Source organism: Arachis hypogaea, chromosome 11 (assembly GCF_003086295.3).
Source record: "Arachis hypogaea cultivar Tifrunner chromosome 11, arahy.Tifrunner.gnm2.J5K5, whole genome shotgun sequence".
In the NCBI taxonomy this organism is placed as follows: Eukaryota; Viridiplantae; Streptophyta; class Magnoliopsida; order Fabales; family Fabaceae; genus Arachis; species Arachis hypogaea.
This window is the reverse complement of record NC_092046.1, coordinates 6,968,261-6,992,105: the sequence shown is the minus strand read 5'-3', so window position 1 is coordinate 6,992,105 and position 23,845 is coordinate 6,968,261. Positions and strand designations below refer to the sequence as shown.

General features: G+C 30.9%; 2 protein-coding genes across 2 annotated transcripts; one reads left to right on the top strand and one right to left on the bottom strand.

Moving 5' to 3' along the window:
- The first annotated feature begins 4,556 nt into the window (after window positions 1-4,556).
- LOC112720089 (enhancer of mRNA-decapping protein 4) lies at window positions 4,557-14,811 on the top strand. Its single transcript, XM_025770905.3, has 12 exons — window positions 4,557-4,977; window positions 8,931-8,980; window positions 9,058-9,214; window positions 9,326-9,544; window positions 9,794-9,922; window positions 10,158-11,702; window positions 12,045-12,404; window positions 12,492-12,611; window positions 12,734-12,904; window positions 13,334-13,492; window positions 13,586-13,711; window positions 14,131-14,811. Exons 1-12 carry the CDS (start codon window positions 4,669-4,671, stop codon window positions 14,434-14,436), a joined length of 3,651 nt encoding a protein of 1,216 aa, XP_025626690.1. The 5' UTR covers window positions 4,557-4,668; the 3' UTR covers window positions 14,437-14,811.
- Window positions 14,812-16,467: 1,656 nt separating this feature from the next.
- On the bottom strand, window positions 16,468-17,343 carry LOC112720088 (chaperone protein dnaJ 11, chloroplastic). Its single transcript, XM_025770904.3, has one exon. The coding sequence runs from the start codon at window positions 17,221-17,223 to the stop codon at window positions 16,765-16,767; it is 459 nt and encodes a 152-aa protein (XP_025626689.1). The 5' UTR covers window positions 17,224-17,343; the 3' UTR covers window positions 16,468-16,764.
- Window positions 17,344-23,845: the final 6,502 nt, after the last annotated feature.

The following is a 23,845-nucleotide window of genomic DNA, read 5'->3' as shown; positions in this document are numbered from 1 at the left end:
TAAAATCATCCTTTTGTTCATAAACAATATTTTTTAGACAATTTTACCCTTTTACAAAAATAAAAAATATTAAAATTAATATTAAAAAACAAAAGAAACCTCTCCATCCCTGGCGTATCTCTCACTCTCTTTCGGTCTTTCTCTTCTCTCCGTTTCCGTCACCCCACCACCGCTGCCCCCACCTCCTTCTCCATCTTCTTCTCCCTCTCCAACACCACCTCTCTCTCTCTCTCTCTCTCTCTCTTCACCACCACCACGACCACCTCCACCACCATACCACTCACTACCCTTAACTCTAACACCAATCCTGCTAACTCTTCATCCATTAAAATCAACATCTGAATGGTTGAACAATATCACCCAATCGATTGAACAAAATTAACACCTCCGCACCAACATCAATTGAATGCTCAACACAATACCCGAACAGAGAAACAAAATTCCCACAAAATCAGCACCAAAAATAATTTTAAAACCGCAACCTAAACAAAAATGAAGAAATCCATAATTTAAAACAGAATTGTAAGGGGGTTTGTTCCTATAATTTAAATCCATATTAGCAAACTACAATCTATGCCATCAAATTTTACCGACTCATCAACCTGAAAAAGAGAAGAACGGGAAGCGAAAAGAAGAATTGGCGTGGGCGGCGCGATCGGAAAGCGAGGACATGGAAGCCACCGCGACGCAAGTGGTTAACTTAGCAGCTGCCGTGGCTTCAGAATAGATCTTGAGGATCTTGGATCTTAGTGACAGTGGAGCTGTTGGTGGCGCGGGAATAGTTGGGCCATCGTGAGAACAAGGCGGCGGTGGAGTTGTTGATGGCGTGGGAGTGGTTGGGCCATCTTGAGAACAAGGCCATCTTGTGACTAATCCACCACCACTCCTGGTGGCAGTCTTCCCTTGGAATCGAGATGGAGGACAAAGTGGCGAGGGCTTGCAGGGGCAAGTGGCGGCTTCGGAAAGAGGCAGGGAGAACTCAAACAGCGAACGGCGGAGGATCGGGAGCTGGACAGGAGCGGCGGTGCCTCCATGCAAGCTTGCGACGATTGGTGGCTGCGGGTTGGACGCAGGGGCGGTGGGGGTGCACCTCCCAGGCAGTCCAAACGACGGCATGAGGGGGTGGGGGGTTACGGCGAGGGGGTGAGGGGGTGAGGGAGTGGGGTGAGGGGGTGGGAGTTATAGTGAGGGGGTGAGGGGGTGAGGGAGTGGGGCGAGGGGTGGGGGTTACGGTAAGGGGATGAGAGAATGGGGTGAGGGGGTGGGGCTTTGAGGGGGTGGGGGCTTTGAGGGGGTGAGGGGTGGGGGCTTTGAGGGGGTGAGGGGTGGGGTGATACGGGAGTGTGGTAAGGGGGGTTAGGTTTTGTTTTAAATTTTTAATTATTTTTATTATTTAATAAGGGTAATTTGGTAAAAAAAATAAAATTGAAGTAGAAAAGAACGATCTTATAATGTTTTGTAACGTTGATGATGATTTTAATAAGAAAAAAAGGTTGGGGATGATTTTGATTTTGACCCCAAACATTGGGGACGAAAAAAGTACTTATCCCAATATTAAAACATAAATATAGAAATATAAATTTATATATGTTTAATAGATAAAATATAAATAAAAATATTATATTATAAGATATTAAATTAGTATATTTTGTATTTTTTTTATAAATTTTTTTTTGATAAGATACAGAACTACTGAATGAAAAACAACTTCTTTTTTATTTATTATTATTATTATTATTATTATTATTATTATTATTATTAAATTTTTATAATTATATTTTTTATTATTTTATTGTTTATTCTAAATTTTGTATGAAAGAAAAAATAAGGTAAATCAGATTTTTTATTATTTGTTCTATCTTATATTCGGTTTATCACTAAACAAAATACAAAAATATTATTTTTTGTATCTTTTTTCTTGTGTCATCTTTTCAGTATCTTGTCTTGTTCTATTTTCAAAATCAAACGCAATCTTAAAGTCTTTTAGATATTAATCATCATTTCTTTAATTTGTATATGCTGGTACAAAAAAAAATAGATTTTTTCGATTATCAGTGGTTTTGACCATAAAAATAGTGTTTCGACTACAAAAGTAGAGATAGACAAGTCAAAGTCGAAGAAAGATGGTACAAAGAGCGTCGGAGTCGAAAGGGTAGTTATTTCTTTTCTTTGATCATCAAGGCTTGCTGTTGGACCTTCAAGCTGAGTGGAGGACATGAGTACAAAATTTGAGGAACAAGTTGAAAAAAACGTAGGACTTTGACCAAAGAAGACATGAATGTCAAAATTTAAGGGTCAAGATTCTTTATGGTCAAATAAAGCAATGTTATGGCTGAGAAAAAGGAAGAAGACAGTGGACAAACATGCTCCATGACAAGTCTATTTTTGTGATCTATAAATAGTAAAAATTCAGACTTCAATCAAGAACATTAGATAATTACATAATTTCATCAAATTCCCAGTCTCCGCAACATAACAGATGAACATAGAGTACAAGTAGTGTATGTGAGTGTTAGAAGTCGATTTTTTACTTGTTTTCTTTCGTTTATTTGGTTCAGTTTCATTTAACTTTGAATTTTGTTATTACTTTGTTTGTACTTTTATGATCGTCTTTTTCTATTTTATTATTTATTTCTTTGTCGTTTATTATAAAGTTTATCACTAGCAATCTCGACATAGATTACCTTAACACTAATTAAGTAATTTTCAGGTTAAACTTACTCTTTTTTAAAAAATTCAGTACTTAAAATTTTGATACAAACTCGTTTTAATATCACCTGTCAAAATCGACAAAAAACGAATGAAATAATATATATTTAAGAAACAATGATAATTTAGTTAATAATACACTTCTAATCATTCAGTAATTGAAAATACTAAATCCATTTCTTGTAATTTATTTTCCTCTGGCTAGTTCTTATTTTCATCTTTTTTCAAGGAGGATGACAACCTTGTAAGGAAATTATTTTAATTTCTTAATTTGTTTGTGGACAATACATATATTAATTATAATCACAAATTATGCTATTTTAAATTAAATGACTTATATAATGGTGATTTTATTTATTGTTATAAATGCTAAATTGAATAAAAGCTTATTTGGGAAGTAGTAGAAGTTACTTTTTCTGATTTTTGAATTATGAAAAGTTACAGTACGTATGTTTGACATTATTTTAAAAAGAACTTTTAACTTCCTGTAAAGTTAATTTATAACTTTTTGAAAAAGTAGAAATATATGACTTCTCCTCCTCGATATATAAGTCATTCTATCATTTCCGTAGAACAAAATAACCTCAAAACAAAAAAATACTTTCATTCTTGACTCTGTACAAAAATACTAGAAATACTGGCCACACCACTATTTTCACCCAAGGTTCCATATGCTAGAAACATTGGCCTTCCACCATCATTTTCACATAATGATTTATCTATTGAAAATATTGACCCTCCACCACCATTTTAAAATAATGTTCCATCTAAACCACCTATTGCATATATTCCTTTTGGTTTTTTTTTTTAATCATTTTACCACTCTATTTTTATTATTAAATTTGTATTTAACATTGTGTGTGGTATAAAATCTCATTTTTTATTTTATTTTTTCCCATGTAATTTTATTTTTATATAGCTACTATTATTTTTATAGTTAGTTATAGCAAGTTCTTGACACCAATAAAAGAGGTGAAAATTCTAATAGAAGTAAAAAAATAAAAACTAACAACAAAATATACATTGACACACATTTCACATTTATTTTTTTATTTTTATCTACCATATCATACACAATAAAATAGAAAATACTAATTACACAATAATTTCTTTGGCATTGCCATCAAGATTATTGTGAATTAAAATTTTATTACTATTTACTACATACAAGAACACCATTATGGGTGAAGATAAAGTAGAATAACCAGTTTCTATCTAAAAAATGAAACTAATAAGAGAGCAAATAAAAAATTAATTGCCTAAACAATTGTAATCTTGGTGATTAGGTTATAAAAAATCAACATTCAATATTGAAAAATATTTGTTATCATCGTTGTTTTAATATCCATTTTTTTTGGAAAAAAATTGTATTTTTTAAGTTATTTATCCAAACGCTACAACTTTAAAATAAGTACTTCTATAACTAAAAATCCAAATACAAAATAACTTATTTATAAGCTGCTATTAATAAAAGTCCTTATACTTTAAGTTCTTTTTCCAAAATAGTTTATTTAAGTTGTTTATCCAAACTGAGCTTAAATCATTATTACTTTTGATTTGGAATTAAATGAGAATAAAATCATATATTATCTTTTGTTCTTTAGATAATTATCTTTTGGATTTTAGATATATTATCTTTTGGAGTTTAGATACTATTTTATTTGGGTTTTAGATTTTAATAAGTGTCATGTTCAAATATAAATAGTACCTTCAGAGTTTCTGCCTCCAATATACTAAAGCCTGCCTTTATTTTTACACATCAAAAGAGTCACAATTCAACCATTATGATACACAAGGCTTTGGTTGAGGAAAATCGAAAGAACCATAAAACTAAGACAAATCTTCCATCTAATCCTCCTCACCAACCACGACCAACAACAACAACCTCAACCGCCACCGCAACTGCCTCAACAATCTTCTCAACCGCTTTCCGCTGCAGCTTCCGCCCCTATCTCCTCGATGGGGATGTTATCTGCCGCGAACGCTGTGGCAGCTGCGCTGAATCGCGTGGCGAGCAGTAAGGTGCCGAGAGGGAGGCGCCTGGCGGGGGACCATGTGGTGTATGACGTGGATGTGAGGCTTCCCGGGGAGGTGCAGCCGCAGCTTGAGGTGGCGCCAATAACGAAATATGGTTCGGATCCTAACTTGGTTCTTGGAAGGCAAATAGCTGTTAACAAGTCTTACATTTGCTATGGGTTGAAGCAAGGGAACATTAGAGTGCTTAATATTCACACAGCTGTTAGGTCCCTTCTCAAAGGCCACAATCAGGTTCGTTTCCTCTTTTGGTTACTCTTGTGCTTGTAATGAGAGGGGAAGAGACATGATCAAAGATTGAAATGAAATGAAAGACTTAATATATATGTGTTTGTTTTTAAGTATATTTAAGAATGTAACATCATGTTGGGAAATAAGAGTAAGAAAGGTGGAGGAGAATCTTGAATTGAATTAAGTTGAATTTTAGAAGGTTTAGTGTGTGTTTGGATTACATTTTGCAAATTGAGTTTGCATAAAATTGATTTTGTAAAATTGATTTTGATGATAAGTTAGTTTGGGTTAACGTAATTTATGTTTGGTAATCTTTGTATTAAAATTGATTATAGTAAAATAAATGTTGTTTGGATTATACTACTCAAAATCACTTCTAGATGAAAAATTACTAAAATAGACATCAATTTTATATACCTGCAAAATCAGAATACTATAAAAAATATTTATCATATAAATAAAATAAATATAATAAAAAATAAAAATATAAAAGAGAGTACTATAAATTTTATAATGTCACACAAAAAGAAAATATTCTATAATTTTTTTTAGTATCGTCAGTATTCTTTAATTTAGTATTATTTTAGACTATAAATTTTTATTATTTATGACTCTATTGTTACTTATAATTAATTTTTTATTTATTTTGTTATTTTTTTATAGGATCATAATTTATATTATTCAAAATTTTGATAATAAACAATATATAATAATTACAATTACAAATTTTACAAATTCAGAATAAAAAATAAAAAAATTAATACAAAACAAAAATAGAGTACATCAAAGAATAGAAAAAAATTATACAGATAAGAAATAATAAAAATTCCATAAAACCAACAACATATATTATATGAACAAAAAAATACCATAAAACGTAAATAAAATTAATATGAATAAAATCAAATAAAAATAAAAAATTTCAATTTGTTAGTGATTGAAATAAATCTGAACGATTTTGATGAAAAAAAATGGAATTAAAAAATTATGAAGAAGTAGGAAGAACTATAAAGAATGACTGTGAAGATAATAGTTACTAGTATCATTTTTATAGAAGAAAATGAAGGGTAGGGTTGGTAAAAAAGAAATATTTGAGCTTCTCCTAAACGTGAACGTAAAACGTGAAACGCAGAAGCTACAAATTTGAGCTTCTCCTAAACGTGGGTTCAGAGGTAGAATCAATTCTGCGTTCACAAAGATAAAAATGGCCAAACATAAGAGTGAAGCTTTCAAGAAGCTCAAACGTGCTTCTCTCCGCTCCAACGTGTTTGCCAAACACACCCTTAATTATTCTGTTGGTTCTTATAGTTTCACAAAATTTTCAATTAGAATCCTATACTTTTTTTTCTTTTAATTGAGTCTTTGCATTAAATTTTTTTTTTAATTGGGTCTTTACATTTTTTTTCTTTTTATTTAAGTTCTTGTACCAATTTTTTTTGTTAGACCCCTATAAAATTAAGTCAATTACTACTAAGAGGGACTTAATTGAAAAAAAAATTGGTGCAAGGACCCAATTAAAAAAAAAGTATAAGGACCTAATTGAAAATTTCACAAAACTATAGGAATTAATTAAACCATTTTAGAAAATGTGTTGGGTTGTTTATGAGATAGTTAAGTGAAAGAATTCTGTTGTTGATTTGGTATGTAAGAAAATTTAGTTATTTTTTAATGCAAAACATAAGTTAGTTCCATGTTATCTCACAAATGACAGGTTTGGTTCTTTTTGTTTTCTCTTTTGATGCTTGACTGGTTTTCCAATGAAAAATTATAAAATAAAGCAAAAATAAGCCATTTGAACCTGGAATCGTTCCATAGGCAACCAGGGACATGGTTGTATCTTATATGGTTGATTATTGCTAGTTAATGAGGTGAAATAGGCAAATGTTGATTTGATCTATCATGCACTTTTGCAAAAAACTAGCTTATGATTGTTTGATACAAGACAGTTTAATAATGTCCGAGTTTGGGTTATCTATTGAACTCAATGTTGGAATTTGCTAGGCGAGTTGTAAATGTTTGATAGTTAATGGGTCTTTTCATAAATGTATCATAAATTAGTAAATATGAACATTATTTGCTTGATTGACTCATGACTCACCTTCCAAATGGTACCATTGGGAAAGAGATTGGCACTAGAATAATCTAAAATGTTTCCTTTATAACATTTGAGGGTCATATGGGATGGAGAGGATTAGACGCCTAACATATATTTGTTATAAAGCTCATGATCTTTATAGAGTACTATCCCTCTCGGACATGCTGAGAGATTGGAATGCCATGCTTTATATATAAATCTTTTGTATTGTTTTTGTCTTGCTCTTGTATAGAGGAACTCTCTTTTCTTTTCTTTTTTTTTTTTTTTTATCCTTTCCCTCGTCTTAATGAAATTCTCCTTTTATCAAAAAAAAGTTGAGGATTTGTGCCTTAGGTAGCATTTGTTTGTAGAGATAGGATAGAACATGACACTGAGACAGAGATAATAGGACAGAGACATTAAAAGTTATTTTTTGTGTATTGTATTTGGATACGATGTACAAGATAATAATTTAATGTCCAGTATTATGTTTGGATACACATGAATAATACTAAAATATTATATGAAATGATTAAAATAGCCATATGATTTCAAATTTTTTAATACAAAATAATTTAATAGAGAATAAGAGTAAGTAGGAGTATAGACAATGGGAACTTGAAAAAAATGTTTGAAAGGGCCAAAAATTTTAATAAAAAATTATATAATAGTATTTATATTAAAATAAAATTTATAAATATAATTATTTTATTTTTAAATTTATTATTAATATGTAGAAATACATATGATTAATATTAACAAAAAAATAAATCTGAGTTTGATTAATAAAATATTTCATTTAGGAAAATAAACCAAATTAATTTTAAATACAAAATCAGTTTTAAAAAAAAATCCGTTTTTACATGAAAAAAAAATTAGTTTTTGCACATAAAAATCTATTTTTATTTAGTAAACCAAATTTTTTTATCTAAAAACTGATTTTTCTTTTCAAAAAATTGATTTTTTTAATTATATAAAATCAATTACAACTTATAAATTATTTTTTAGCATTTTAAAAGATCAATTTTACCTTTATAATATTTATCTTTCAAAAGTCTCAAGACAAATTATTTTTGTTATTATTTTTATTACAAATCAAATAATACAATACAAGATTAAAATAATATTGAAGTAAGAACGATAAGAAAAAAGAAATTATCCAATCCAATAAAAATTTCTACAAAAAGGAAAGAGTACCTGTAGAAAGAGAAAGAAGGAAAACGTAGAGATAGAGAGCATGGAGAAAAAAGTACTTAGAAAAATGCAAATTAGGAAAAATAAGAAGAGATAATAGTGGAATAATAAAAAATATCTATGCACACAAAAGAAAAAAAATCATAAAAAAGTCCGCGTCCCTCTTCCAAATACCGTGTCTATCATCGTCCTTCGTAAAAGAATGGACACAAAAATATGAAAAAAGATAATATGTTCAGTATCCATGTCTTTGTTTCGAAACACTTTTTAAAGATGTGTTGTCTCTGTGTCACGAAAACAAACGCTACCTTAGGATGTACTTGTATTTTAAATGGATGAATCTGGAGTTTGAATCACAGTCATGGTACAACCATGTTAACTTGCTGAATAATAAATCGATAGGCGCAGGACCCAACTCTTTGTTGGACTTCCATTTTAGCATTGATTTGCTTATTAGGGAGATTTACTTTCAAGAGCTGATATGCTTTTAGATCAAAGAGTCAAAGGTAGCATTGCCTTTTGTTCATTGCAGCAAAGTTCTAGTAGTTATTTATTAGAAGGTTGTTGCTGGTTTGCTGCCTCTTGACTTGCAACTTGTATTGTAGTGCTATACATGTGTATTAGGTTGATGCCCTTAAAATGATGATAGTCCATCTTTCACTTATTTGTTTCTTCTTTTTCTAATCAGAGGGTCACAGACTTGGCTTTCTTTGCTGAAGATGTTCATCTCCTGGCTAGGTAGTTTCTGTTACCTGAAATAATTAAATGACCTAGTTTTCTTGTCAACGGTTTATGTTAACATGCTTTTCCTACAGTGTTGGAACAGATGGCCGTGTCTTTGTATGGAAGATCTCTGAAGGTCCTGATGATGAAGATAAGCCTCAAATTACTGCCAATATTGTTATCGCTATCCAAATGGTGGGAGAGGAGAAAGTTGAAAATCCTCGAATCTGCTGGCACTGCCACAACCAAGTAAATGCTCCATATCCTGCTTCATAGTTCTCTTCCATGAAGCTTCAAGAAGTGATGATTGAACCTTATTCCTTCCATTCCTGTCATATTAATTCATGCCTTTTCTTATAGGAAATTTTGATAATTGGTATGGGAAGACATGTTCTAAGAATTGACACCACAAAAGTTGGAAATGGTGAGGCCTTTGTGACAGAGGACACTCTGAGGTGTCCTCTTGACAAGCTCATGGATGGTGTTCAGCTGGTGGGGACTCATGATGGAGAGGTGACTGATTTGTCAATGTGCCAATGGATGAGAAATCGTTTGGTATCTGCATCACATGATGGCACGGTTTGTATTTTCTTGCCTTAATTAACTACTATGTGTTGTTTCTTTCAGTTCTATTTCTTTCTCTTTGTGATTTACTAATTTTTTATGTTTGTGTTGAGGAACATTTATACATAACGAGATACTTTTGCATAGATGACAAAACAATTGAGTGCACCATCCTCATTATTCCTATGTCGTACTCAGTTTATATTTTTGTTTAGTTTGTAGTATGTCTTAGTTTTATTTTTTTGCAATTGTCAAATACTACAGATAAAGATCTGGGAAGATCGCAAGACACAGCCACTTGCGGTGATGAGACCACATGATGGGCATCCTGTTTTTTCTGCTACATTTTTCACTGCTCCCCACCGACCTGATCATATTGTTCTTATAACTGGTGTAAGTTCTTTCATCAAGTTTTTTAACATGTTGATTAGGTATTGCTGATTTTGCTATGTCCAGAAGTATGCGATATGCAATTTATTTGAAAAATATATAGTTTCATTCAGGGAAACCTTCATATTATTTTGTCTAAAAGCATATAAAGTTTACTTACATTGTGGTTGTGATTTTTATTATACGTTTCTAATCTACTTATATTTATATTATGTGGTTTTATTTGAACTGTTTGTAGGGACCTCAAAATCGGGAAGTTAAGCTTTGGGTCTCAGCAAGTGAAGAAGGTTGGCTACTTCCAAGTGATGCTGAATCATGGAAATGCACGCAGACATTGGAGTTGAGGAGTTCAGCTCAACCATCTGTTAAGGACTCATTCTTTAACCAGGTTGCAGCATTGTCTCATGCAGGTCTGCTTTTACTTGCAAATGCTCAGAGGAATGCTATATATGCTGTACACTTAGAATATGGTTCTAATCCTGAATCAACACGCATGGATTATATAGCTGAGTTTACTGTGACCATGCCCATTCTGAGTTTTACTGGGACAAGTGATATATTACCTCATGGTGAACATATTGTTCAGGTTTATTGTGTTCAAACACAGGCCATTCAGCAGTATGCTTTGGATTTAGCCCAATGCCTGCCATCACCATTTGAAAATGTGGGACTAGAGAAGCCAGATTCCTCTGTTTCCCGTGATGCTGATGGATTCAGTACTGTGGACTCATCTGGTGTTAGAGCATCTGAAATGTCGTCAGCCAGTTCTGCTCCCAAAACAATGTCACAAGCTGGTGGCACTGAGAGTGCACTTGCTGGAAGATACCCTTTAAGCTCTGGCTATATTGGGGGACCTACTTCGGCTCCATCCAGTAGTGATGCTGATATTGTTTGTGTTCCATCTCCGCCTCTTCCTTTGAGCCCAAGGTTGTCTAGGAAACTGTCTGATTTCAGGAGTTCACAATCTAATTTGGGTGACCATGTTGGGGACCAATCCATTAATGATTATTCAGTTGACAGACAAATGCCTACTATTCATAGGAACTTGTCTGATGCACCACTTATGAATAATGATTTGAAGAATGATGAGAAAGTCAAACAGGATGATATTTCGAGCGTACTTAATCCCTCTGTTATGTTTAAGCAACCAACTCACCTGGTTACTCCTTCTGAAATCATTAAGGCCGGTTCTCCCCCTGAGACAAATATAATTGATAGAAATAGTGAAGGAGATACAAAGATCCCAGATGTGGTTGATTTGGGTAATGCTGAAGTAGAAGTGAAAGTGGTCGGTGAGGCTCCACCTGATCAAAGCGATGAGTATAATCATCAGGGATCACAACAAAACCTAGTTTCTGATGCTAAAGAAAAATACTTTTGCTCTCAGGCTTCAGATCTCGGTATTGAGATGACGCGAGAATGCTGTGCAATATCAGGGGGAACTTATATTACAGGGGAACCAGGGCAAGTTGATCTTAGTTTAGGGGAATCACTTTCCCAAACTTCTAATGCTGGTGAGGATGGACTGCAAGACTCAACAAAAGATGTGCACGAAAAGATTTCTGACTCATCTGCATCCATGACAGTACCACCTTCACCTGCACCTAACACAAAAGGGAAGAGACAGAAGGGAAAAAATTCTCAAGCATCTGGTCCATCTTCCCCATCTCCAAGTGCATGCAATTCAGTTGATTTGTCAAATGAACTAGGTGGAAGTTCAAACCTCCCATCTGCTGAAAATGCATTTCATCAAATTCTAGCAATGCAAGAATCAATTAATCAGGTATCGTTCAGGAGTTTTGTGCTGGTCACATGAATAACTAATACTGTATTATATTCAATGTATTAATATGTGGAGGTTGTAATGCATTTTGTATATTTTTAGGAAAAAGCCTCATGATGCCAAGATTTTGTAGTACATGTTCATTGAAAAGTGACCATCAATTAAAGCTTATATTTCCATATATTAGGAGCTTAAGGGCATGTAGGATGTATATGTTTGTACACCTATTGAATTTTAACCAAGTCAATATAGGATAAGCCAAGAAATTGTATTTTACAGGATTGTACTTTGTATATTTTGGTAGTTTTACTTGCTGAAGATTTTTTTCTCCTTGCTTGGCAGTTATTGACTATGCAAAAAGAGATGCAGAAGCAAATGACAATGATGGTTACAGTTCCAGTTACAAAAGAAGGTAGAAGGCTTGAGGCAGCCCTGGGGAGAACTGTAGAAAATGCTGTCAAGGCCAATACGGATGCTTTGTGGGCTCGAATTCAAATGGAGAATGTAAAAAATGAAAAGTTGCTACGAGATCGTATTCAGCATGTTACAGGTTTGATTAGTAACTTCATGAATAAGGATCTACCAGCAATATTGGAGAAAATACTAAAGAAGGAAATAGCTTCAGTGGGTCCAGCTGCAGTCCGTGCAATGACCCCCACTATTGAGAAAATAATATCTTCAGCCATTGTAGAGTCTTTCCAGGTTAGTGAATTGTTTATATATATATCTTGGGTGTTAGATTGAACTCAATGAAGTTGTATTGTGGATCTAATAGACACTTTTTACCAGAGAGGAGTAGGTGATAAGGCAGTAAATCAACTTGATAAATCAGTCAATGCAAAACTTGAAGCCACTGTTGCCAGGCAAATTCAAGCACAGTTTCAGACGACTGGAAAACAAGTGCTTCAGGTGTCTCACTTGCTTTCACTTGAACTATGTTGTATATTCATTCAATCTGGGTCAATCTGGCATTTTTCTTTGTAAAAAAAAATTTCATCATGTTCACCATTGTAAAATAATTTCTTCTGTAGGATGCACTCAAATCCAGTTTTGAAATATCAGTGGTTCCCGCATTTGAGAAATCATGCAAAGCAATGTTTGACCAAGTTGATTCTACATTTCAAAAGGGCATGGTTGAACATTCAACTGCAGTGCAACAACGCCTTGAATCTGGGCATACTTCACTGGCAATGACTCTAAGGGTAAGTGTACTTATTGATATTCTCTTGTTCCTTTGGTCTTCTGTAGCAACATTCTCGTTTGCATTTGGACGAAATTGTGTTGCTACTCTCTTAAAAGGAAAAAGTTCAGGGTCAGCAGTATTCAAGAAAGTTATTGATATAGAGTTGAAGAATCTAGGATCAGTGAGATTAATGGTATGAGAAAACAGAGTTAACTTGGATCACTAAACAGAGTTGATTGTACATTTTTCTCGATTGTAATTCTGTATGCTTTTATGTTATGTCAATGTAGATAATATATTTACCAGAGATAAAAATCTTTGTTGCTTAATTCATACTGGTAGTGAGTTCAAAAGAAAATTTACAGATATGCCATATTTTACTCTTAGTTTAGCTTTGCCCACTCTCTTTGTTTCCCAGTGTTGATGTTCCCTGTTATGCAATTTGCAGGAATCCATTAATTCAGCTTCATCAGTTACTCAAACTTTGAGTAGAGAAGTGCTAGAGGGACAGAGAAAGCTAATGGCATATGCAACTGCAGGAGCTAACTCTGGCACACTAAATCCTTTGCCCATTCAGCTGAACAATGGACCTCTGCTTCGTGAAAAGGTGGGGTAAAAGTCCTATTAACTTGCAGGATGATTGACTTTCATATTTGAGTTTGCATCGTAATCATTTCTTACAATTTGTGTCGCATATAAGGTTGAAGTGCCTCTCGATCCCAAACAAGAGCTAGCAAGGTTGATAGCTGAACGGAAGTTTGAGGAAGCTTTCACCGGGGCTCTACAAAGAAGTGATGTGTCGATTGTATCTTGGTTATGTTCTCAGGTATGCCAAAAACATTTCTATAAATATCTTCAAAAGTATAACTAAAAAAGTGGTACTTCAGCTGGTGCAATGTTGAAATGGATTTCCTATATGGTATGCCAGAGACTATGCTTACTTTATGAACCCGACTATTGATCTTTGTGATTGATACCATGGTATGAATTAGAAAGGGGCATATTATCTTAGTTGACTAGTTGTCATCAGAATCATTACAGTCACCTTAAACCTTTAATTCTACACTGATGCTCAATCTAACATTGGAATTGGTCGTTTGTTACATGTCAAGAATATCTTGTCACGAAGTTGTTTTATCGGACCTTATTTTCTAAATTTTTACCCTTAAACTAAAGTTCCTTTCTGTTGATGTCGGGGATTAAAATATTGAGCATTAACAGTACCACACCATTTCTGCGAAGCAGGTTGATTTACATGGACTTTTGTCAATGGTTCCTCTTCCTTTGACCCAAGGAGTAGTGCTTTCACTTCTGCAGCAACTGGCATGTGATATTAACAATGATACCTCACGAAAGATTGCATGGATGATGGATGTGGCTGCCGCCATTAATCCCTCAGACCCCATGATTGCGATGCATGTGCGACCCATATTTGAAGTTTATCAGATACTGAATCATCAACGTAGCTTGCCTACAATGACTGGACCTGATCTTTCAAGCATCCTTCTTTTATTGCATGTCATCAACTCTATGCTCATGACATGTAAATGATTTTCCTCATTTCTGGAAGTGTGCAATTAGCCTTTTTGAACTTTCAGATATTACAGCAATTTTGTACAAAGCTCAGTGAGTTTCATTAAAGGATCCATATTGGTAGGTAGTTGACTGTGAATCAAGGTAGTGTTGAAGAGGTGATTCTTCTATCAAAATTTCTGCAGCAACGAAATTGTTTTTGGGCTCAAAATATTCTGGTTATTTTTTGTCCTCCCAACATTAGTTAAATATAGAGGAGTGTATATACTATATGTGTACTCAGTACTGTACCTTTTGTTATTAACTTCATAATGATCTGACAGACAAGGGTAGTTTTAATCCTCCTTTTAGGATTTGTTTTGAATGCATCCATGAATAATTAATTACATTAAAGACGCGAGTTTCTTCCTTTATAAAAGAATTCTGATATCTTTTGCTATTAGAGAGAAGCATCATTATTATATATATAATACAAGCACCTTGTTGAGCATAGTGTCTCCATCAAGTTGCATATTTAGATATAGATATATATTTTATGGTACAAAAATTAAAAAAATTAACTATAATCTAATGGTTAACGCCTTAAGAGTTGTGTAAGTTTTACAGTTCGAAAGCACCAAGTTCATTATCCATAATAGCCATTTCGAAATTATTAGTGTAGTAGATATATGTATAAATGATAAATCTATAAAATAGTTATATCATAGTTATATAAAAATAAACTAAGAAAACAAAAGCAAAATGATGGTTACAAAATTCAATCTTCATTATGCATACAGATAAAAAAAATGGCAATACACTTAAGATTTACTCCTTTTATCAGGCCAAAATCGGGTATGAACCAGCACCTGTGATGTTGTGTATTCGTTATCATTAAAAGGTTAACCCTCCATGTAGAAAGTAGTTAGATTTCCCAATTAGGGGGTTCATTAGTCACATTGTAAGTGCCTTTTCCAATGTAAAAATGTTCGGAACATGATCGTGTCACGAATTTTACATGAAGAGTAATTTATGTATCCTTTAGATTTTGGAGAGCCCACGGAGATAAAGGATTCTAAACAGAAGATTAAAATGTTATTTTTTACAATTGTATGTTTTACCTTGTAGTTCACGCAAAGACTGAAATGTTCTATCAAGGTTTAGGGACATATCCTAAGCTTCTAACAGCTCTCATGTGTAAAGGAAAAAAAAAAAAGAGGCCATATTTGGTTTGATTTTTTATCTAAACATAAAAACATACACCATTCAAGCCCTAAATTTATCTAGCAAAGCAATCAAGGTATATTGTTTATATTAACTGTAATTATACAGCCACCAATTTTTGTCAATATAAGTGTTTAAAAGTTCAAATGTAGGTCTTAAACTCTTGCATATATTATGAATGATTAAATGAGAATTAACGATATATACTTTAGAGGGGACCTATTAAAATCAAGTCGAAGATAAAAAACAAAAGAAAATTTAGGAAATCAACTCTATATCCAATCAAGCATCTTAAAATTGAGCATTCTCTCATGTTTTTTTTTAACATAAAACTAGCTTTTAAAATTTTAAAATCTGATCTTTTAAAAAATTGGTTAATTGCATAAAGAATTAGTTTCTAAACTTTCTCTAACGAGAATCAACTTATTATTATGATTTATCCCTGGTTTCATTGGGTATAGTTTTTTGTTTTTAAGTTATCAAAACTATTTTAGCCATCATATAACTAAAAATCTCATGTTTCTTGAGAAGTTTTCAGCAGCTGATTAAATTAAATAAACATAAAATCCATCAACATCGGTATCAATGGAGTAGCGGGAGCAGTGGAGGCTCACTCAACTCCATCCAAAAAAAATTATGAATTAGAATCATATAGTGGGGAGTGAAAAAAGCCCAATAAATAATTCATTATTTTAATTTTTTAATCTCGTGTAAAATTTCCATTTCTTTTTTTGGGTGACTGTAAAATTTCTTCTTGTGCTTCGGATTCGTTAAACCATTTTGTTGGTTTATGCAAAACAGCAGCAGATATCACGCACAGGGGAAGAAAAAAGAAGCAAGCCAAAATTGGCAAAACAATATTTATATTCCATTTTTTCTTTTTAACTTTTTACAACGTTAGTTACATCCATTACCACCACCATCACTCTCTCAAAGCAACGAACACCTTCTCTTTGTCCTTAAGAAATCCACTACTTCTCTTTCGTTCATAGCAGAAGTAAAGCCAAGTTTTTCCCCTCCAAAAGAAAAACAAAAAAAAAGACAAGTTTGGATTCCATAACAAGACAATTCCCCCTCCTTCCCCTGAACGGCTGAACTGTTACCTAATATCTTTTTTTCCTTTTTTTATTTTTTTAACTCTATCTACCAGCATTGGTCCGTTTCCCATCTTCGGGTCGAGTAATGATCGGAATTCCGTTTCACGCTCAATGGCTCCGGAAACCTCCGCCGCCGGGAGGCCAGAGACAGATCGTACATAGCTCTCGCTGAAGAATCCGATAGCGTCTCGTATGCGTTCCGTATCACGATGAAGTCGCCGTCGTCCGTGCCGGAACCGCCGTCAGAATCCGGCAACCGCCTCACGGCCACAACGTCGGGGTGGTAGAGCTTCGCCAGGCTCCGGAAGGCAGACTTGATCTCCATCACCGACGCATCCTGCTCGACTCGCAAAACCTCGTAGAGGCTAGCCGATGTGGCCGGCACTGGAGAAGCGACGGCGCGGATCGGACTACGGCGGCGGAATCTTTCGTTGGAAGCTCGGTTGTTGCTAGAGAAGGAGAAGTTGACAGCGGGAACGGTGGATAGGCTGAGTATTGCCGGCATCGGAGGGTTAGATCGGAGAAATGTTGAGGTTTGTGATTTTCCGGCGAGGGGTAAAATGGGAAAAATGAAAATATTGGGACTGTTAATGAGAACGTGTTTGGCTATTTGCAAATGTAGGATGAGCGAAGAAAAAGTATAGGGGTTTATGTTTATATAGTAGTCAAAGGAGTAGGGGTAAAAGTGTCATTTTGTATGCCACGAAGGATGAGATAGGTAGCTGCGTGGGGTGAAAAAGAGAGTGACAATAAACTGACCATGGTGACGTGGCGCTATGCAAACGCGATTGTAGGGAAGGCTTCTAGAAGGGATTTGTATCACTCAATGTAATAAAGTGGGTTGCGGCCCATATTAGTTCTTGGTTGCTGCGAAGATCTTTTTATTTGATATTTAGAAAATTATTATTTTTCTGTGAAATAAAAATGTTTTATAACTAGAAGAAAAATTTATCTATTTTGTACCTTAAGGACATATACTATATGTTAATACTGCAAATTGAAAATTTTTTTATTAAAAATACAAAAAATTTAAGTTTTAAATTTATTTATTTTAGAGAAAAAATTTTAAATAGTTTATGACAATTATTTCAAAAGACAACAAGATTTTAAAAATTTTGACCTTAATCTTTATTTCTATGAGATTTATTAGTCTTTCTGTCAATATATAGAATAAGTCTATATATAACATGTTAAACCGTTGATTTATCCGTTAAGAATCAACTAGGATTGACAATTTTTTTTTATTGAAAGTCTCGTTATCTTTTAGGGATAATTGTTTGTTTTTTTTTGTTATCTTTTTTAAATATATAAATTAAATTTATTGTTATAAAACCAAGAAATATTAGTAATTTTTAAATTATTTTTATTTATAAAATTTAAATGGACAATATATTAGCAATTAACGAGTCACATAAGCATGTTCTGGTGAGAAATCATTAAAAGAGGAATTCATCAATCTCGCGAAGTTAATTATCAGGAATCGAAATGGATATTTTTTTCTTGAAAGTTTTATAATCCTTCAAAAAAAATTATCAAAGATCGAAATGGGTATTCACCCTTTATTTTATATATATTAAATAAAAAATTTAAATTTTTTTACTAATAATAAATTTATAATGACCCATAGAAATATTAGTCATCATATATCTACATATATTTACATATGTTTTAAATAATTTTTTATAATAAAATTAGTGTTAACTTTTTGTTATAGAGTAATCAAAATGTTCAAAACTATTAAAAATTAACCAGTACTATAACTTTTTTTAATTCTATTCTATTTTAATAATGAATGTGAATTTAATTTGAAAATATTATTACCATTCCATCCATTTGCTATCTTTGTTTGTTGACATCTCTTTCCACTGTCAAATTTAATATTTTAATTTAAGATTATTTGATTCTCATTTTTATTAAAGCTAAAAAACCACTATACTTAGTCTATAAAGTTCAACAGTAACAGGTTTGAGCAGTAGTACGTAATATATACCATTCTAAATCTAAATTTCAGTATCATCTATTGATGTTCGTAAAAAGATTACGTAATATTATTATAACAAGTAATATAATTAATATATTAAAATAATTTCATCCTTATTATTCCATTTCACAATAATTGTTTATTTTTTTAATCTAGTATTTACTTATTATTTTAAAATATATATCTATACAGACCATCAGTATCTAAGATCGCATTCTTGGTTATTGGTAAAACATAACATTTATAATTAATTGTGTGAATTTTTTAATAGTGAACTTATCATAGACCCTTTTATTTTGTTTCTCCAAATGTAGAATTCATTTATTGAACATTAATTTTGAAATACAATAGAGAATCACTAAGGACCAACAACAATATATAATAATGAAATTCCCAAACAAAACTAGTGAAAAATAAATAAATAAAGAGAAGATTCTTTTAAAAAACTAAAAATAAGAATACCCTAGCTTGATTCATGATTTATTAATTTACAATAGTTTAATCTAAAGTGATTGATAGTTACAATGGAAGTGTCATTGACTCATTGTATAGAAACGGTTCAACTAGGTATCCTTTAAAAATTATACAACATTCAGCCTTTTATTACAATAATTAAAAAAAAATTAAAACAAACACAACTAAAAATTATGAATAGATTTATTGTCTTTTTAAAATTAAATACACATTCAAAATACAATCTAAAAAAACTGAAATTTAAAATTTAAATTTTAAATTTTTGTTTCAGGTTTAATATATTTAATTATTAATATATTATAATTTAAATACATATCTAAAAATCAAATTATTCAAAATTCAAAATTTTGATTTTAAAAATATAAAATAAACCTTAAACTATCAAATTATTAATTAAACTCGTACAAAACACTCAAAGAAGCAGAGAAGTCACGTTTGCACCATGTCAAAAATTTAGAGGCGTACATGAAAAACTCAGAGGTGCACATCGAGAAGTCATCCTCCGCTGTCGTTCATCCTCTTCCGCGCTCATCCTCGCCTTCCTCCTTTTCGGCGCTCATTTACAACGCTGTCTTTTTAATGTTTAAATTTAAATTTTAGATTTATGATTTTGGATGTGTTTTAAAAATATTTTTTGTATAACATCATAATTTTAGATGTGTTACAATTATTTTTTAATGTTTAAATTTAGATTTTAGATTTATGATTTTGGATGTGTTTCAAAAATATTTTCTGTATAACATCATAATTTTAGATGTGTTACAATTATTTTTTAATGTTTAAATTTAGATTTTAGATTTATGATTTTATATTTTCTGTATAACTTCATAATTTTAGATGTGTTACAATTATTTTTTAATCTTTAAATTTAAATTTTAGATTTATGATTTTGGATGTGTTTTAAAAATACTTTTTGTATAACTTAATATTTTAGATGTGTTACAATTGAAAAAGAAACTACAATTGAAAATATTTTAGTTTATGTATATAATTATATTCGACCATTCATAATTGTATTATTAACATTTATATTGTATTATTAAAGTTGACTGATTTTAGATGTGTTTTAAAAATATTTTATATAAAATATCATATTATCAGATGTATTATAATCGAAAAATAACAACACAATTTTAAATTAATTGTTGATTATATACTTTATTTGCAACAATTTTATTAATAAAATTAAATAAGATCAACCTTGTTCCAATTAAATCAGCAGAGTGTTTTTATGTTTAAATTAAAATATAATTAAAAATGTTGAACATGATATTTCTTAACAAATTACATAAACACATGTGTGGAAAATAATGATACCTTTAACCAATGCAAAATGAGAGAGTGCTTCAGCTGGAAGGTGGTGATGGTCTTCACTAATGAAGACGAGATGGAGAATTCAGCTAGCAGCGTCTTTTTTGGTTTGAGATTCACTAATGCGTGTGAATATTCCGTAGAATAATGAATTTAAAAAACTGTATCTGTTACGTGAAGTTACGAAAGTAAAGCAAAGTCACCGTAACCACCAATGAAGTGGGTGAGTTTTAAATTTTAAATTTAAATTAAAATCTAATTATAGATATGTATCTACAAAATAGGAACATGTTACATTAAAAAAATAATTAAATATTATTTAAATCTGATTAAAGGCTGATTAAAGGCTGATTAATATTGTACAACTAGCATTTCCCGTATAGAAAAGGTGGCACATCATTTCAATAAGAAAAAATCAGCCAACTCACAAATAATCAACGGTTTAATATATTGACTTTGATACCCACCCCAAAATGGATAAGGAGTTTGAAATTAAATAATGATTTGATTGGTAAATAAAATAACGACTTATAAGAAAGCTAATAAAAAATAAAAGAAAAGTGCTGTAGCGTTTACCTGTAGGCATGGCTGGCATGTGCACCGCAACATTAAGGCCATGGTTAATTACTTAATTATACTTAATTAAGTATATTGGATAAGATAAAGTTGCATATGAATCATTGGATTGAATATGACCATAATTTCAATTCGATTTACATTCAACGACTAATTAATCAGATTAAATTTATAGATATTACTCCATTTATATTTACCTTTAAATTTAGAAAGTTGTTAAATACAAACTTTAAATTAAAAGTAATAACAAGGTTAGTCATACTAATTTCTTTGAGTGTTGAATAGAATACTATCTTTATCTTTATAATTAAGGATACCTAACATTTAAGTAAATTCCTAAATTTCAATCCAATCTTATAATATTAAATTATTTATTGTTTTGTATGACTATTGAGGTTATCCAGAGTGGTATTGGAAGTTAGTAGAGCATTAGTGAGTTATAGTAGTTATTGTTTGTTTACAAAGATAAAGATACGACACTACAACATAGATATAAAAATATAAAATTTTATACATTTAACATCTAAGATATAAATAAAGATACTATATTATAAAATATTAAATTAATATATTTTATATTTTTTTTTGAAAAAAGACATAGAATTACTGAACAAAAATACAATTTATTTTTTATTTAATATTATTATTATTATTATTAAGTTTTTATAATTATATTTTTTATTTTTTTATTTTTTATTCTAAATTTTATATAAAAGAAAAAAATAAAATAAATCAGATTTTTTATTATTTGTTCTATCTTATATTTAGTTGATCACTGAACATACAAAAACATTAATTTTAGTATTTTTTTGTACCATCTTCTCAATATCTTGTCTTATTTTATTTTCAAAATCAAACACAATTTTAAAGTTTTTTAGATATTGATCATCATTTTTTTAATTTGTATATATTGGTATAAAAAAATGGATTTTTTGACTACCAGTAATTACAATCATAAAAACAATGTTTTGACTACAGAAGTGAAAATAAACAAGTCGATGTCGAAGACAAATGATACAAAGAGCGTCAGAGTCGAAAAGGTAGTTATTTTTTTTCTTTGATCATCAAGACTTGCTGCTAGACCTTCAAGTTAAGTGGAGGACATGAATGTGAAATTTGAAAAGCAAGTTAAAATAAAGTGGGACTTTGAAGACCAAAAAAGACATGAATGTCAAAACTTGGGAAGTCAAGATTTTTTATGATTAAAACAAGGTCATAGCTGAGAAAAAGAAGGAAGTAAGATAGTGCACAAATATGCTCCATGACAAGTCTATTTCCATGATCTATAAATAATAGAAACTCAGAAGAGTTCGGGAACTTCAATCAAGAATATTAAATCATTACATAAGCTCGTCAAATTTTCAGTCTCTGCGACGCAACAGAAAAATATGGAGTGCAAGTACGTGAGAGTGTTAGAAGTTGATTTTTTACTTGTTTCCTTTTGTTTATTTGGTTCAGTTTTATTTAACTTATTTGAATTTCGTTATTACTTTGTTTAAATCAATATTTTGTGTGTGCTTTTATCGTCTTTTTTTATTTTATTATTCATTCCTTTGTCGTTTACCATAGAGTTTATCACTAATAACAATTTTGACATAGATTATCTTGACATTAATTAAGTAATTCTCGAGTTGAACTCACTTTTTTTTAAAAGAGTTGTATTTACTTCTCGATACTTGAGATTTTGATACAAATTTTTTTTAATACTACTTGTCAAAATAGACCAAAAAATGAGTGAAACAGTATATATTTAAAAAACAATGGTAATTTAATTAATAATACACTTCTAATCATTCATCAGTAATTGAAAATACTAACTTCATTTCTTGTAATTTATTTCCCTCTATCTAGTTCTTATTTTCCTCTTCTTCTTTCATGGAGGATGACAACTTACCAACACCAAGGATTATGAAAGACTATTTACCATCCAGTGCGCCTACTAATCTAATATTATTCGTAATATTGTAATAACATGGATATAATTTTTCCTTTATAAGTGTGATCCACTGATTGAAATTGACTCACTATAAGGGTTCATGGTCTAAATCGACCTAAAATTTTGGTCAAGTCCAGTTGAATTTTGAGTTAAATTCTGTCCAATTTTATTTAGATATGGTCAAATACAAAATAAAAAAATAATCTGACTATAGTATTTATTTGGGTGTTGTTAAATTAATAAAAAATATCTTTTTAATTAAAAAACTTTTTTTAATTATTTTTTAAATATATTTGATAAATTTTTAATAATAAAAATAAAAATATTAAAAAAATTTTTTTTTGAAAAGTTATAATTTATATTTTTTTAAAAATATGTTTTTAAAAAAATATTTTTTATATAATAAATAAATAAATAAATAATACTTTTATATTAATATATTCAAATATAATTAATAAATAAAAAAATTTTACATAAAATATTCAAACATAAATTATTTTTATTTTTTTATAAATTTTTTTTTTTAAAAAATAGCACAAAAATTTTTTTTTTTGTTAGAATCCCGTAAACAAGCCCTAAGTTATTCAATTAGTTTAGGGTAAATGTTCGAGTCCCTTGAACCAATCCGGCTGAACCAAAAATTAACAGATATGAATTAAGCTTTAGAGGAAGTTAGGTAAATCTGGTTTTAATTTTTTAAATTATTTATTTTAATTGAATCTTTATTGGCACTATTATCATATTTCGTTAGTTTATGTGAGAAAAAAATTTGTATATTCTCAAGAGGTGTCATTTGATAATTGGTGCTGTTATTTTAATTTGCATATGTACTTTGGGATGGAAGTGTAT